The 18,319-nt window shown below is 40.2% G+C and overlaps 1 protein-coding gene across 1 annotated transcript in view; it reads left to right on the forward strand.

Moving 5' to 3' along the window:
* LOC131681649 (serine proteinase stubble) overlaps window positions 1-3,772 on the forward strand; it is a 63,044-nt gene extending 59,272 nt beyond the window's left edge. The window contains exons 6-7 of the mRNA XM_058962575.1: window positions 2,946-3,095; window positions 3,162-3,772. Coding sequence (XP_058818558.1) covers window positions 2,946-3,095; window positions 3,162-3,458 — 447 coding nt within the window. The 3' untranslated portion in view covers window positions 3,459-3,772. The remainder of the gene's footprint in view (window positions 1-2,945; window positions 3,096-3,161) is intronic.
* Window positions 3,773-18,319: the final 14,547 nt, after the last annotated feature.

Raw genomic sequence — 18,319 nt, forward strand, 5'->3', positions numbered from 1 at the left:
AAAATGCTGCAAATGTTTGAGCGTTGGGTATTTGCCAGAGGCTTGCAAAGCCCCGGATAGATTCAGGATGTGCTGGAAATACGGAGAGAGGTGTCATCTTGCCAGAGACTGCACGCAGAGGCCGAAGTGTATGCTTTGAACTCCAGAGGACGGAAAAGACCAACGGGCGGGTGGCTAAAAATGCCCTGCCTACAAGAGAAGGACTGCAGGCCAACTGTAGGGTAAACAGGTCTAATACGCCCCCCTTAAGCAAAAATAGCTATATTTCACCATTCGACGCTATGATCTTCTCACTAACTACTCTAATTTATTGTTATATTAGTTAGAAATTAGTACCCGATTCATTTTTTATTAAAAAACATCCCGATACAAGTACAATTAAACATTTTTCAAAGATGCCTAAATTCTAGTTTTTTCTTTCACCCAGGGCAAAATGCCCCCGGTGAAAGTGTAATATGCCCCACAACAAGAGGACGGTATGCCCCACAACAATCGGTGAGTATGCCCCACAACAATGGGTGGGGCGTTTTGGCCGGTGATGAGCTGTTGTGAATACATGAATAATTTTACACACACACATAGTTTTAAGCCAAGCTATAAATTAAGAGAGTAACTATAACATTCTAGTAAGCTACTTGAAATAGTTCTATCGAATCCGACTATTTCTAATTGGTTGTAATGCTATTGGAAAAAGTGGAAGATTACATAAAAGTAGTAGCTCTTTTGAAACTTTTGTGTATATTGTTGTTTTGCAACATATTAAAAATACCAAACTAACTTAGTACGTTGATTTCATGACACGATACTGTTATCAGTCCTTTTTACTTTTTAGATAATTTAGGAATCCTGGGAATCTAAGAGGCGTATTATACCCTATTACCCTAATAGAGATAACCCAGATAAATTTGAATCTTTGTGATATCGCTCAGCAACTGTTGTGGAAGTCTATGACAGCAACTATATGTGACGTCGCTTTGATTGCATAGCCTCATCAAGTCCCCCGTAATAACGGTAACTGGGTGGCGAATTGATCGGGAACAGTTGCATGGACAGATCCCCCACTCACAAAGTAGTAGAATGATCATACGCAGGCTTCGTGATTGCCAAAATCAACGGCGTCTTCGTGTGCAACTGTTACGCTCCTTCAAGATAGATGGTGGAGTACTTATACAAGAGCAGTTAACCGAGCAGTTGATTGACCGAAAGCCGGTTAAAGGTGGTGACTTCAATGCCTGGACTGTGGAGTGGGGCAATAGAGTAACCAACACAAGAGGGAGTATCGTGCAAGTAGCGAAGTTAGTCGTACGATTGTGCAATGATGGTACGGTTAGCGTATTGGCCAACGGAATTCTGTTGCAGCACGGAGGAGGATGATCGGTGAGAAAAAGTAGAAGAAAAAAGCCACGTCTTCGTTGAGGCACTTCGACCGGTCAGCGAGACGAAGAACGTGGATGAAGCTGAACTAACAAGAAGGATTGAGACAGTTTTTAGCGCCGCAATGCCGCGAAAACTTGAGCCTCGCAATAGACTGCGTGCAGCTTACTGGTGGAACAAGACGCCCAGTATGGTACGCGCTGGTTGTCTCAGAGCCAAGAGGCGGGTTCAGAGAACAGTATCGGAGAGAGATTGAGAGGAGCGCAAGGCAATGTTTCGGCAAACTAGGGCCGAGGGTAGTATAAGCTTAACAAGATAGATTCCCACAAGGAGCTGTGCCGAGAAGTAGACGCCAATCCTCGAACCGAAGTGTACCGAGTCGTGAGGGCGAAAATGTCGACGCCAGCCGAAATGTGCCAAGGTAATCTGAAAATAATCGTCGAGGGTCTCTTCCCGAAACACGATCCAACTACCTGTTCCCAACACACAGTGGTCCAAAACACTGTTTTGAGGTTAAAACTGTCCCTATTTGAGATTTTTCATATTCTACAATGTTTGTGTGCGTGCGTGAAAAGCGCCATCTGTTGGCAATAATATATTTTTAAGAAACTTGATCATAGTAGGCTATATAAAATTTAACTTTAAAATCAAAAGAGATAGCGCTTGACGGGCTTCAGCATAATTGTAGAGTAGAGTATTTTCAGAAATTTTGCCAAAAAAAAATCGTCTCTGTTACTCATAGCTCTCAAGTTATGCGACGTTTTCTAAAATGAACTCCCTAAATTCTTATTTATACTTATAACTTTTTTTTTGTTTCTGGGTTTTTATAGTCACAAAAAACGCAATTTACCCGAAGAACTATTTGTGAATACCCTGTAAAGAGTTAGCGTGGATTTTGATGTTATTTTAGCCTGTTTTTTAATCCCTATATTTCCACTATGGGCAAAAATTGTAATTATGTTATAAATTATTCTGAACGAACTGAACTTCGTCTACAAAAGGAGGGAATTTTTTTTTACTAACTTCAAATAAAAACTGCTTTTTTCATGGAAAATTCCGCAATTTTATGAAAAATTATCTCAAAAACTCAACGTAGAGGTAAGGTTTTTTTCCATAAAAAGTGTATGCAAAGTTTGAAATAAATCGGTTCAGCAGTTTTTGAACGACAGTTACACCGCAAATCGTGTTTTTTCCGGAGACGTTCCACAAAAAGCTTTGTCACCGAGTCGCTTGTTGAAATTTTTGTATGTAAAAATTACAGAATGTTATTGAACTGTATAATGTAAAAAAGTTTTGTTCAATTCTCTTCACTCAAATTTCCAAAAAAAAATCGTGAAAGAATTGTTTTTTTTAACGCTGAAACTCTTACCCTCCCCTTAATACATAACACTAACCTTGCAATTGTCCTGTACAGTAAGAATCGCGAAGTCTATTGAAAAAGAAGGTAAAATTTCGCAACGAAATGTAGTACTAAGGCTTCGTTTTTATTGAAAGTCATGATTATAAATAATTAATGTTAATATTCAAGCTATCAAAATTCCACCAACTCGTACTAAATCTCTCAATTCCAGGTAAAACTTGACCGCAAGGTGGTCTTTCGGCAGCACATCCTTCCGGTTTGTCTCCCCCCGAAGCAAACTAAACTGGTCGGCAAGATGGCCACAGTTGCGGGCTGGGGTCGAACGAGGCACGGCCAAAGTACAGTTCCTTCGGTTCTACAGGTATGTTCCGTTCCTGACGATACTCGACAGATACCGCACCCTAATAATTGCTCGTTTCATTTTTAGGAAGTTGACGTTGAGGTGATTCCGAACGAACGCTGTCAACGATGGTTCCGAGCGGCTGGACGAAGGGAAACCATCCACGAGGTGTTCTTGTGCGCCGGCTACAAGGAAGGTGGTCGCGACAGCTGCCAGGGAGACTCGGGAGGGCCGCTGACGCTAACGCTGGATGGCAGAAAGACGCTGATCGGGTTGGTGTCGTGGGGAATCGGTTGCGGTCGGGAGCATCTTCCCGGAGTGTACACAAATATTCAGAAATTTGTGCCTTGGATCGAGAAAGTGATGGGCAAGGAGTTTGCCTAGTGCCGAACTGCCATTTGACGTTTCGCAGGGGGTGCCGTGTACATAGTCAAGTAGAAACGAGAACTAAACTATTAGAAGTCTTAGGGTTAAGGTTCATGAATTTAGTTGCTAGTTGATTGATCTACAGTGACGAGAATATGTCGATTCTCGCTATTATTGAAGCGAATTCCCTATTCCGATAGTAGTGCATGTTCTGGAAACATTTCGGTTCAAAGACTTGAGCGCAGAACGATAATAATTTATTAGTAACTTATTTTAATTAGGTCGCTGGATTCGTTCTAGCTCGTCTAGATTCGCATTGACTCTTACCATACTTGAAGGTTCTGTTCCGAGAATGTTAGAATAATAATAAACGATAGGTTGAAAATCAGATGTTGGTTTGAATTTATCTTCCTTTTGAAAGAAATGCCAAATATTCGCATATTGATTGTTGTGTTGATGGCACTGTCTGATGGGGAAGATTGTTTCAATAACGTTCTCTCAAACCAGTGAGTATAGCATAACAGTTTATTCGCAGCGTTAAAGCCAAGGCATGGCGAGTGATTCGGCAGTTCGGTCTCTACAAATTTTTGTGATACTTTTGATAAGGCATTGACACGAAAGGCAATAAACGCAACCTTTGCTCTAGGACGAATTATTGTGTGACATGACAACGATTGAATGTGTATTTTCGTAGTCATAAACTGTAACTATTTTTTGAAATAATCAATAACGATAAACATAAACAACTTAAACCTATTTTTAATTTAAGCGATTCTTTATTAAGATTAAAATCAAACAAATGATAACAATGTTTAAGAGTTTACACAAACATCCAATGAGATATTCAGGTCGTACTGCGTGCGATGAGTTGAGCGTCGTAAAAATCAATCCTCTGGAAAGATTTTCCACAATGTTGATGTCTTGTTTTGCTAGAAGCACAGGAGAGTCTATGTTGTCTGCTAGTAGGTCGAAAATAAAAAGTCGTTACAGAAAGATTCGCCTGTTTCGCAGTAACGCAGTAACCGATGAAGTGCTAACCTGATATAGTGCTTCTGTACCCGTTCGATACGGTTAATGTGATGGGTGTGGTACTAAGCCCAAATAGTAAATCCACATTCTAGAAAGCTACGTACCAGTATGTTATATAGTGTTTTTGGACAATAAACATCATTGAAATCGCGAATGTTGCTTTTGATAAGTCCAATTACAGCTTTAACAATAACGGAAGAAACATATGCGGCAAAGCGTAGCTTACGGTCGAGAATTACATCTACGTTCTTGACGGATGCAACTCGTTCTACGCGAGTAGAACTCATCGAGTATTCAATCACAATCCCAATACCTAAGTGACGATTAACACGGCATCACACCTGGACGGTCAACTGAGTCCAACCTGTTATGTTGAACATCCTACATAACAGAGCGTATGGAACGTCGCGCTCAAACCGACGTTGTTTACACCGAATTATCTGCCGCTTTTGACAAGATAAACCACGATATCGCAATAGCAAAAATTGCGATATTTGGAATAAATGGTAGTGTTTTGCAGTTTTTGATCCTACCTCACTGACCGAGAGATAGCAGTTGTTAGGAGAATGCCAGGCAGCTACATTCACTTCTACGTCTGGAATACCTCAAGGAAGCCACTTGGGACCGTTGATGTTTCTGATTTACTTCAATGACGTACATCTAATTCTAAAGACTCCACGATTGTTCTTCACGGATGACCTCAAGATCTTTCGCCTAATTCTTTCAATTGAAGATTGCAGATTTCTCCAACAGCTGATTCAAGTCTTTGCTGATTGGTGCAATACGAACTAGAAACAGAAATCGAGCGTGTCAGTCACTTAAAGGATCTGGGAGTGATTCTGAATTCTCAACTTACTTTTATACAACACATCTCCTATGCAGTTGGTAAAGCGTCTTGAGCACTTTGATGCATCTTCAGGATAGCCAAAAACTTTGCGGATGTTTATTGTCTCAAATCGCTGTACTGCTCTTTATCCCGATCAATTCTAGAATATTGCCCTGAAGAGTGGAGCCCAAACTATAATTATGGCGTTGAGAGAATTGAAAGTGTGCAGCGTTGTTTATTACGTTTCGCGCTCCGTAGATTACCGCGGAGAGAACCTGTCCGACTACCTAGCTATGAAAACCGGTGTCAGCTGATTCAACTAGAACCTCAACATGTTCGAAGGAATACCGCAAGAGCTTTGTTCATCGCTGACACTCTGCAAGGTCGTATAGATGCCCCAGCTATTTTGGAACAAATCAACATAAACGTCGCACCTAAGCACTAAGCAACAACAGTATGTTCCGATTACCAGTCCGACGCACTAATTATAGTATGTATGTAGCCATCACTGGTCTGCAACGAATTTTTAACCAGGTTAACCAGCATTCGATTTCAACGTTTCTCGACAAACTCTGCGTATACGTTTATCCAGACTTTTTAATCAATCCGTTAACAACACTTGACCTTTTTATTCTTTGTTTTTAATTATTGTGTGATTATTACTTTTGTGTACGACTTGATTGTTAGAAATAAGATTAATATTAAGGCCAACATACTTAGGTCTTTGATATGCCTGTTGATGTATTAAACAAAAAAACAAATACTCAATCGGAGCGTGTACTCATTTGAAACTGATTGTTTTGAATATTTACACTCATTCCACTTAGAAGACGACAATTCACTGCAGAGAATGTTCACAAATAGCACAAAAAGAAGAGGTCCGAGATGTCTCCTTTGAAGAACGCCCGATGTATGGAATTGGATTGAAGGCAAAGTCGGAGTTAGCACGTTTTGAGAGAATTACGAAAATAGATTCGCTGACTCCGCAGGGGACGTTGCTGTCCTGTTTCGATGGTTCCCGCTTTCCGGGATACCACCGGAGGAAGTTTTGTTTTGCAGGTAAGACACAAATTGCTTAGGGTTGTCCTTCATGCTGCACTCAAATGTTTGGTTATGTCCAACGGATTAGATAAGATTAGGAATATGAAAAGGCTAAATGGATGTGAAAAAATATTTGGTTATTCTGCCCAATGCACTAATCCCTATGGTATTCCTGGGCTATGGCGCCTAAAAAGATATTCGGCCGCCAATAAAGCCAGAGCATACAGAATCAACTCCGTTAATCAACACATTTTATTTTTGATACAGTAGAGGCTGTGGATTTTATAATTTTTTCAACATTTATGTAACTAGAAGCTTGATGTCGTAATTGTTACATTTCTTACAAAAGAAATGTATAGGATTCGCTCAAACTTTGAAAACTTTTTCCGAGGCCCGGAGGGCCGAGTCCCATATACCAATCGACTCAGCTCGACAAATTGAGACAATGTCTGTATGTGTGTGTGTGTATGTGTGTATGTATGTATGTACAAAATGTCATGTAATTATCTCAGCAATGGCTGAACCGATCTTAATGAAAATAGTTTCAAATGAAAGGCCTAACGTTGCCATTTGACACTATTATTTTTGATTTTCGATATGTTGTTTACTTTCTGAGATATGGGCGATTTTGTCAGAACACAGCAGGTTTTTCGCAAATAACTTTCAAGCAATACTATTTTGTCCCACAAACTGCACATAAATAGAAAGCTTGTAAAAATACCTTTCTAAAAAGCTATAGATTGTCTAAATCCGTGCACGAGCAGCGGAGATATTGAACATTTTGTATTTTTAGTCCTCGCTTACCAATTTCCACTAATTAAAAATGAGATTGTTACATACAGAGTATTGCTTTACTGGTATTTTAGGGGCAAAACTAAACCGATTTTGAATATCGGGGTATGAAAACACATCTACGTGATTCAAGGAATTCGATGTTGAGAACATTTTGTGTATCATCTTTATAATAAATTAGCTATTTCTCAAAAATCAATATATAAGTTCACTTCAAAGACAAAATAATGCGTTGATAAAGAAACATTGAGTTCTAGTATTTATTCCTTGGATTAGGCATTGCGTTCAATCATGAGGTAAATGTTGGATGGTATATCAATACACAGATCAACAAGTAATTTACCTAGTAGTGAGATAAAAGATTTCTAATATAATTATACTTGTGGCGTCACCGAAAGCAACTGTATGTTTGAAGCCCAAAAATCTAGCGAAAATTTAGCTCTTTTGCAAGATTTAGGTTATACTGGTTATGGAGCAAAAATTACTACTTACATTATTTATGATAAGAATGTAAGAATCAATATATCATAATAATATACCTATAAAAATAATGTCACTGCATTAACCATCATTTGCCATTCCTCACAGGCCCCCCGCCATCTCTCTCTCTCTCTCTCTCTCTCTCTCTTTCGCTCTTTCTTTCTCTCTCTGTCTCTCTTCTATCGCATCTATCTAGCTATTTCTGTATGAATTTCTAAGTTGTGTGGTAAGATCTTCTGCCAATCTGAAATATTTATTAATTGTAATTGCGAACACCCAAAACAAAAATCTCTTGCAATAATTGCAAGCGACAATCACTTGCAAATAATGTTAGCATCGCTTGCAATTTCGCAGTGAAAGCCGCTGGCAATTGTTGCAAGCATATAAAACCACTTCATCTCTCTCTATACGTACATACTTTTCTTCAACTCACTGTCAAAGGATTACCACCACATTCACGTGCCTATGCTGGTTGGTATAGCAACGCAGGGCGAGTTTTTATTTTCCGTCTACTTTTTATTCATTCCTCATCAACATCATCAAACGCAGTTTTGTGGTTTATTCATTACACACGAGACGGCATCAAATGGCGGATGTGACGAGTTTTAACGTCCTGTTTTTACGTGTAAGGACAGATCAGTGCTTATAGTTAGAGCTATGATGCGCAAGAGCCTGAGTTCAAATAAGGGTGGGTGTTTTATTTTTTTCATTAATCGTGAAATCATCCAAGTGTTTATATATGACTTTTATCCACTTATTACTATCTGGTAGTATGGTTGGGTGGATAAAGTATTGCTTAGCTATCTGTTTGTGCGGGGTTCATTTTTCAATGCCAACAGTCTTTTTTTATAACGCATATTGGTCACCAATACACATACATCGCTAATACATAGGCAAAATTCGTTTTTTCTGTTTCTTGCATTGCACGCAAGGAAGCTTCTTGCAGTTTTCGCACATTACCAGAACGCTTGCAATTTTTGCTCGTATTTATTGCATTAATGTAAGCGAATCTTACCGGGTACGTTTTGGGTGAAGGTTTGAGAAAACAAAACTATTTTTTGTATCTACACTATAATTAAGGAAGTTCATGGCTATATCAGAAAAATATTTGGCTTAACTGGGTAATATGTAAGTTTGACGATGGAAATTTTCAAAAGAGACATTCCACGTGCGATATTTAAACTATTCGTATCTCTATTGAATTTTGAATGAAATATATACTCAAAGACTGAAAGCTGAAGCCAGCAGGATTGGTCTTGCCATCAACGTTTCAAAGACAAAATACATGAGAGGAAGAGGTTCTAGAGACGACAATGTGAACCTCCCACCCGAGTTCGGATTGACGGTGACGAAATCGAGATGGTCGACGAATTCATGTATTGCTCACTGGTAACCGACAACAATGATAACAGCAGAGAAATTCAGAGACGGATCATAGCGGGAAATCGTGCCTACTTTGGACTCCAGAGGACGCTCCGGTCGAACAAAATTCGCCGCCGCGCGAAGTTGATTATCTTCAAGACGCCGATTAGATCGGTGGTCCTCTACGGCCACGAGAGCTGGACTATGCTCGTGGAGGACCAACGCGCCCTTGGAGTTTTCGAACGAAAAGTGTTGCGTACCATCTATGGTGGCGTGCAGATGGAAGACGGAACATTGCGCAGGCGAATGAACCATGAATTGTATCAGCTGCACATTCGTTGTATTGGTACGAACTTTCATGAAAAATAGCGGATCAAAGACCAAAAATATTCACAAATTAGATCCAAGAAAAGAAGTCCCCAAAGTACCCACTCTCGATGGGGGATGCAACTACAATGTGTCTTCTAACTTATCGTCGTCAATATTTGGATATACTGAGTAGTTTGAACCATTTCTTTTTCACAATATTGGTCTGTATAGGACTTATTTATCCATATTTCCTGCACGAGAATTCCGAACGAAACAATACAAACACGGCTTTTATGCAATCCACATAGCCTAGACATTTCACACTATTTACTTCAATGCAAATAAAAACTTTGAAATATCTACCTGTCTCATTCACGAATCGCATTCTCCCTCTGTCGTTCTCTGTTCTAGGGGCTTGAAAGCACATGTGCAGGCATTGCATTTATCGCTCATATGAGTAAATGCGCCCGGATAGTTTGCTACTGCGACAATAAAAACTCACATTTTCACACGAAAAGTTATTGGCACTCACACAACTTCTCCGGATAAATAAAACAGCCGGAGAATGAGTGAATGAGTTTATCACGGTATCCTTTTGGCGTTCCCTACTTTGCTGTCGTTATTCCAAAACACGATAAAACAAGTCCATCATACTTCTTTGCCGCTTTTCTTTGTAATTAAGTGTATTTTTTGAAGTTTTTATTGATTTCCACGAAATTAAAATTTTATCACCTTCTCCGGTGAGAAGGAAAAAGTCAAATAAATTTTATCCGGAAAATCATTCTCACGCTATTTGTGGAGACGGAGAATTTTGCGACTCATCTTATCTCGGAAAAGTTGGACATCGGATAAGCTACTTCTCGCGTGAGTGAGAGAGAATTACAACCCCTGCATTTGATCCATTTCATTAATTTGATTCATTGAATTCACTTGATGAATTAAATCAATTTGATTCATTTAATTCATTTGATTCGTGTGATTCATTTGATTCATATGATTCATTTTATTTATTTGATTCATTTGATTCATTTGATTCATTTGATTCATTTGATTCATTTGATTCATTTGATTCATTTGATTCATTTGACTCATTTGATTCATTTGATTCATTTGATTCATTTGATTCATTTGATTCATTTGATTCATTTGATTCATTTGATTCATTTGATTCATTTGATTCATTTGATTCATTTGGTTTATTTTGATTCATTTGATTCATTTGATTCATTTGATTCATTTGATTCATTTGATTCATTTGATTCATTTGATTCATTTGATTCATTTGATTCATTTGATTCATTTGATTCATTTGATTCATTTGATTCATTTGATTCATTTGATTCATTTGATTCATTTGATTGATTTGATTCATTTGATTTATCTGATTCATTTTATTCATATATTTAATTTTATGTATTTCATGTTCAGTCATTCGTTTTATTTCATTCAATTTGTTAGTATGAGTCAATTTATTCTATTAATCTTATAACTATTTCTAAATATAATCTTAATTTTTATGTAATAACCTAATCTAACTTGATTCATGGATTTGGATCAAAATTATAATGATTTCCATTAATTTTTCTACTCATTTTATGAATTTAAAAACCTATTGTTTCATTTTTTGCTTTACTTTTTTATTTCAGTCGTTTTGTTGATTTCTATAATTTATTCAGTTTATTCAAGATTTTATTCGTGCAAGACTAGAAACTGTTTTCATCCCACCTCTAATTGGGTGTCTACTTCTCGTGTGTTCTGCAAACTAATCCAATAGTGAAATGTGTAAGAAATGTCTCATCTCACTGCTAGGTGGATTAAATCAGTTTTTTATAATTCAAACACCTACCTCATCGGTCGGTCTTATTCCTAGTTGTGATGGGACCAATCACAACTAGGAGTAAAACCGGCCGATGAGGCGAGGTGGGCGATCGACACTTCAGTGATAAATTTACAAACTCTTAAATATTGACAATATACATTGAAAAACTTATTACAGACATACTATTATACTCACAGGCGAGTCGTTACTTTCAAACAAATAATTCAATAATGTTTGTTACCAAATTAGAATGATGAGAAATTACAAATTTAACACAAGTTAAAAAGCTTAAACATAAAGTTAAAAAGTTTAAAATTTGAAAAGGCATGAAATGAAAAAGGGGCAAGGCTTGTCTGAAGAAAGATAATAGTGTTATCAACGTTCTAGTGGACACCAACCCCTCGAAGAGAAAATGTTGTATGATAATAATAACACTTGTTCCAATCAATTTTTCCTAAGCAAAACAAACTTTCAAAAAAAATTGCTCTCTTATTTGCGATCACTTTTAAAAATTGTTCAAAAGCATTTTATCAATACGCGTCCAAAGATCTATTATGACAAATCATCTGTATCCATTTAAACATGCCATTCCAAAAAGCAAATTCCAAAAAAGCCCGCCCAATCTTTAAACGCCCGGCAGGAAACGTTTCAAAACAATATACCGAATACGCCTTTCAATATGCTACATTCCCGCCAACTGATCACTAGTTGTACGCAAGTTCAGTAACTATAATCGCTAACCCTTTAATGGTGAAATGCAGCCCGGAAATAATAAAACAGCAAGTTTCATGCAGTATTTCTTTGGTATGAGAAGCAAAATTTATCTCTTTTCCTTCAATATTTGTAAGACTGTTGGTTTACTATATAAACAATAGCGGCTCCATAACTCTCTATAATTTTATTCATTAAACAAGTATTTTAAGCTTAAAAGCCGAAAAAATCTATTTCTTATGTGGCTCACAATTTTGATTTATACTCGTGGTTTGACAATGCACAGTGGTGCAGGAAGCGAAATTAGCGGGAAACAATTGTTAACGCATTCATCTTTAGGTTTAGAGATTTGGTGTCTTAGAACATTTATTGTGCGTGACAAACTACATCGTTTGGCTGAAACGGTTTTAGGGTGGTCCTTAAAATGTCAAAGTTGTAGACATTATTACAAATTATAGTTCAGAGAGAATGATACTTTCTTCTGCAATATTCTAGAATAATCAATTCTGAGCAACTTTGTTGAAGATACTAACTTTGTATCTCAAACCGTTTTCATTTTATAGTGAGTTCTAAGGTACCAACCATCAACAAATATTTTTTGATCGATTCATCGCACTGAAATTATGCGACAAAAAAACTGTTATGTTTGAAATTTGCTCAAATGACTATTGAAAAAAAAAGATTTTCTTTGAATTTAGAGCTCCCTTGCACCTATAGTTGATATAGTGTACCTATAGTTGCAAGTCCCATAAGAAATCAATGGGATTTGCACCACTATTGGTACATGTGTTCCTATAGTGGTACAAGCGGTTTTGAATACATAAATTAGTTATTAAACCATATTTATATTTTTGTTTTTATATGAAGTAGGGATTGAAAGCTTTCGTTTAATGTATTAACATTGCCCATAGGTCTATTCATCGATTTTTTAGCAAAAGTTTTCCTTAAGTATGCGACTATTGGTACATCCACCCTAAATTAGTTATGTAATTTGCGTTTCGATCTCGTCTCATCAGAATCCGACATTAACTTAGTAACAGGCTAAAAGAAAGGAGTTAGAAAAGGAGTTCATTTTCAAACTGATGAAAGCAAGTGAAATCGAAACATGTAGTTTGACTGAGCAAGCCAATGCAAGATACTGTGATTAACTGTGTTCTTCGCCATCTTTTCAAAGTGTACACACTGAACAATGGTCCAGAACGTAAATATTTTAACTAGCTACACACCTAGAAAAAATCGTGCAAATTTGCGTCTCCTGACCCTGACGTATACGAGCATCAAAGATGACAAAGTTTTACGTTTGATTTCAATTTTACATGAGATTGAATTGCGCAAATAATGTTATTTTACTCCATATAAGGCGTTTGTTCTGAATGGCAGCAAGTTTAATTTTTTGTCATTGCGCATATAAAGTATATGTTTCATGTAAAATTAAACGAAGCACGGTAATGTTTCGTCATTTCATGAATTACGGTTTGTTAAATTATGTCATGTTTGTAATTACGTCAATGATAAAATTCATTTTTTTTTGTGTAGAGCACTTCTAAGCTTTTAGATCTAAAATTGAACTTTTTAACGGTTAGAGATTGAATTTAACTGTTTACAACGAAGTTGTAGAACAACACATTTTAGAAAAGTTTTCTGAAGCTCAAGCAATGATTATTTGAAATCAATTTTGGGGAATTTCAACAAAATACGATCGTGCCGGTGGATGACGAAGAAATACCGCGGGACGTCGTTCGTGCTGGACGACGAAAGTTACTTTCCGCTCTCAAAGACCCACATTCCAGGAAATGACAGCTACTATTCCAGCGTCAAGTCGGCAACACCCCTCGAAGTAATATATAAGTTAGGGTAGAGCATCGCGACTAAGTTGCGTCGTACGGCTGACCAGCGATTTCTTCTTCAATCTTCATTAAGGTTTTTTGAAGAATAAACATTATGTTTTTAATAAAAAATACTGAAATCGTTTAAAAAACTTTTGGTTTTTCAACTACATGACCGAAAAAATTCTCATTTTTATTGAACACCCGTTATCAATGCGTTTAACGTCCACGGCTAAGAGAATATAGATCCGTCAATGCACGAAATGCAAGTACACCAATAGTTAGGCTATATTCTGAAAAACTATTTTCGAATCGAATGATAGACTACGACACGAATTCGGGGCAGAAATCGACTAGGATCACAGCGGGAGTGCTACAAGTTTTTATACTTGACTCAAAGCTTTGGAAGATTATGTATAATGACGTTCTAGTGCTACAGTTGCCTTTGGGAGTTGCGGTAGCCGAAAGTCAGCAACTGCAAACCACTTCATCCGGCTCAGACCACCACCGGCTACTGGAGGCGCTTGCGAAACTCGACGCTGTGTTAGCTAATAATGGCTCCGCTAGCACATTCCGTAGAAACGGGGTGGAGGCATGGATTGACGTAACATTTGCCAGCCCGGGTCTGGTTCCAGGCATGAAATGAAGGGTTGACGAGGGCTACACCCATAGCGATCATTTAGCAATCCGCTTTAGAATTAACTATGGTGTGCAGCATCCGAGGGCGGGAGATCCCTGTCAGGTACGCGGGTGGAAGTCCAATCACTTCGACAGCAACGCTTTCACCGTGGCCCTGGGACTGGAGGCCAACACCGACAGTCTGAGCGGGGATGCGCTGGTAGCCGTTCTATCACGCGAGTGCGACGCCACTATGCTGAGGAAAACCATGCCAAGAAACGGAAGACGCCCGGTATACTGGTGGAGTGCCGAGATTGCAGCTCTACGATCAGCCTGTCTCAGAGCTAGACGTAGGATGCAAAGAGCACCGTACCGAGGATGCAAAAGAGAACCGCCGTGAAGTGTTTCGAGCTGCAAAATTGGCCCTTAACAAGGCCATTAAAAGCAGCAAGAGAGCGTGTTTCGACAACCTGTGTAAGAGTGCCAACGCGAATCCATGGGGTGACGCCTACAGAATCGTGATAGCCAAGACCAAAGGAGGCTCTTCACCCCCACAACGGTCTCCGGACCGGTTGGCGACGATTATCGAAGCACTCTTCCCGTCTCGAACCACAAGCCCCTGGCCACCTGCACCACGAGACAGTGCGGGCGCGGCTGAAATGGTGGCTCCGGTGACGAATGAAGAACTACTCGCAGTGGCTAATTCCCTAACAATGTACAAAGCTCCAGGGCCGGATGGAGTTCCAAACATCATAGCGAACCCGAACATGTTCAGGCATAGGTATGCAGAGATGCCTTGACGAGTGCCGCTTCCCCGATAGATGGAAAAGGCAGAAATTGGTGTTGTTGCCGAAGCCCGGGAAGCCGCCAGGCGACCCATCGGTGTACAGACCAATCTGTCTGATCGACGCGACTGGCAAATTGCTCGAGAGGATCATCCTCAACAGGATAACCCTGTACGCAGAAGGTACGGACGGCCTGCCAAGCAACCAGTTTGGCTTTCGGAAGGGTAAGTCCACGGTGGACGCTCTCAACTCAGTGATAAAGACTGCCGAGATAGCGATCCAACGAAAAAGGCGAGGTATTCGATACTGTGCGTTAGTGACACTTGACGTAAAGAACGCATTCAACAGTGCAAGCTGGGATGCCATCGCGCTCTCGTTACACCGGCTTAGCCTACCGGTGGGACTGTACCGGATCCTGAAAAGCTACTTCCAGAAACGAGTACTGCTATACGATACCGATGCCGGTCAGAAAAGGGTTCCCATTACCGCCGGAGTTCCGCAAGGCTCGATCCTAGGCCCGGTGCTATGGAACCTCATGTATGACGGGGTTCTGAGACTAAAGTTCCCTCCTGGGGTCAAGATCGTCGGCTTTGTCGACGACGTAACCTTGGAGGTCTATGGGAAGTCAATCCCTGAGGTAGAACTAACTGCATAACACGCAATCAACACGGTGGAGGAATGGATGAGCGCGAGAGGCCTGGAGTTCGCTCAGCATAAGACGGAGGTAGTTATCGTCAACAACCGCAAATCGGCACAACATGCAGTTATCCATGTGGGAGAAGACGTGATCACCTCACAGCGGAGTCTGAAGTCTCTCGGAGTCATCATAGACGACAAGCTGACCTTCGGCAGCCACATCGACTATACATGCACGAGAGCGTCGACTGCTGTTGCGGCTCTATCGAGGATGATGTCCAACAGCTCAAAGGTGTGCGCCAGTAGACGTAGGCTACTGGCAGGCGTTGCCGTATCTATCCTCAGGTATGGTGGCCCGTCATTATCAAGAGCACTGAGGGTAACCAGTTACCTACAGAAACTGGAGAGCACCTACCGCGTGATGTGCCTCTGAGTGATATCTGCTTACCGCACGGTATCACACGATGCATCCTGCGTGATAGCGAGCATGATGCCAGTCGGGCTGGTCATTCGGGAAGATGAGGAGTGCTTCGAGCTACGTGGAAACAGAGGAGCCCGTGAGCGCAGCAGGGTGACCTCGGTCGCCAGATGGCAGCGTGAGTGGGATAGCTCCTCGAAAGGTAGGTAGAGCAATGTTTGACGTCTGCGGCTGGGACACAACCCCTGATACCCTTATTCAGCGGATGTGTCAATCGGTGGAGAAGTGGAACGCAGTCTCGACTGCAACCACCCAGATTGCCTGTAGGCTACAGATAATTTGGCACACCGAGCAACAGACGATGGGCACGACTAACTAGTGTTTGGTTAGTTGGAGCGAAAAAAGGCCGAGCGCAGAAAAGTGAGTGAATGGTCTGTTCATGCTGAGGCAGGTTTTGCACAGCGACTGGCAACCGCGTAAGGGGTAAACCCAGCCACATCGAAGCGAGGCAGAAGAGCGAGTACATAGGCGTATATGTGGACTGCCTCATGCCAAGATGGGAGGGTCGTAGCGTAGTATGTTGGGACTTAACTGTCGATGCCTCGTGGCGTGGCAGAAGAGCAAAAGGGTGAGCATCCGAGTCAGCCTCACATGGGTGAGCACAAAAGTAAGCCTCATTTGGAGTGTTATCGAGTGAATAAAGGTGTGACAGAGAGAGCACCCAAGTAAGCCTCATACAGGACGTATGAACGCGTGGCGAGAGTGAGTGAGTACATCAAGTACAGCCATCCCCCCAGAAGTAATACCGAGAGGTAGTTCCTGGGGGGAACAATGGTGGAGCCCAATGGATTTTAGTCGGTGTTAATGGCGGCGTCACCATGAGAGCCCGACATACCCCCAGTACACTCCGTGTGGTAGCTTAGTACGTAAATTGTATTCTCCATTGTAAAAAAAGACCAACACCGGTGGAATCGCAATAACATTTGTGATTGTATTGTCAGGAGTAATGCTTGACGATCATCTATGATTAAATAATCACAGCGCAGATGAGCTGGCTGGGGTAGTCTCTTGACTCTAAGATAGGGTGTTCCAGCTAGTAGAGAAAACATCGGAGCTATGTGAGAATGCGAGGAAGTGCAAATTTAGTTGCGGGTTCTAAGCGTAGAGAATGCCATAGAAGTTATGTGCAAATACAAAATAACGTGAATTACGCTAGTGGAGTAGTTTAGCAGACACTAATGGAGCTGCAGAAGAAATTGAGGAGAGATCAACGACCGGAGTCGGTAGTTTGAATAACCTCCCCTTGTCGGACACCCCATAGAGTGAGCTAGAACTGCCGGGTGCTAGCTCGAGTAGTTCACATCGACGCAATGGTTGCGATTTGTCAAGGTGCCAGTGTAGCGGACCTCACTTTTCACCAGAAATCGCAGGACCGACCTCGGCATCCTACCAGAAAACCCATAAGTAGGCGAGATCCATCGCCGGGGACTAGATTGAGTAGGTAGCGTCGAGGCGCTAGCGATGGTCGTATGGGTGCCAGCAAAGCAGAAGCAACGTTTTCTCCGGAAACGTCAAACCAACCAACCCACGGTTGAGAATTATAGAGTACAAAAGGACAGCTGGGAGCTAAATGGCTAAGAGGGCGAATTAAATGGATCAAGCGAAGCTTCGAGTTAACCCTTTCACGTCCAACTTTGTTCTAGTGCAAGTAGGGGTTCAAAACTATTTTTCCTTAACCCATTATATCCTAGCGTATGAAATTTCATACGCAGAACTATCCATCGTTTTACGCGTATTTACTACAGAATTTTGGCATCTAACTGCTTTATTATTGCACTAATGGGATCATTGCATCTCATTTTTCATTGTGGAACAAGACAACTGCCATTTTTTATAATTTTGTTTACATTTTTGAACCATGTATAGTTGGGGCAAATGGCGGCTGAAAAGTAAGCAATACATTTAATTGAATTTTATTGTTGGAATACGTGCTAATAATTCCATTATGTGACAAAACGTTCCTACAGGTGTAAAAGAAGTGTTGTCTATCAGAAAATCCGAAGAAATATGTCAAACAACTTAAAATTTGTTGTTTTTATTTAAGCGTACGAATTTTTTTGCACGAGATATTTTCATTCTCAAAACCATTTTAAGCGGTGATTTTATTTTTCCCACAATCCTTGATACAATTTTCAGTGGAATTGAAGATATCACTGCATTTGGCTCA

Source organism: Topomyia yanbarensis, chromosome 2 (genome assembly GCF_030247195.1).
Source record: "Topomyia yanbarensis strain Yona2022 chromosome 2, ASM3024719v1, whole genome shotgun sequence".
NCBI lineage: Eukaryota > Metazoa > Arthropoda > Insecta > Diptera > Culicidae > Topomyia > Topomyia yanbarensis.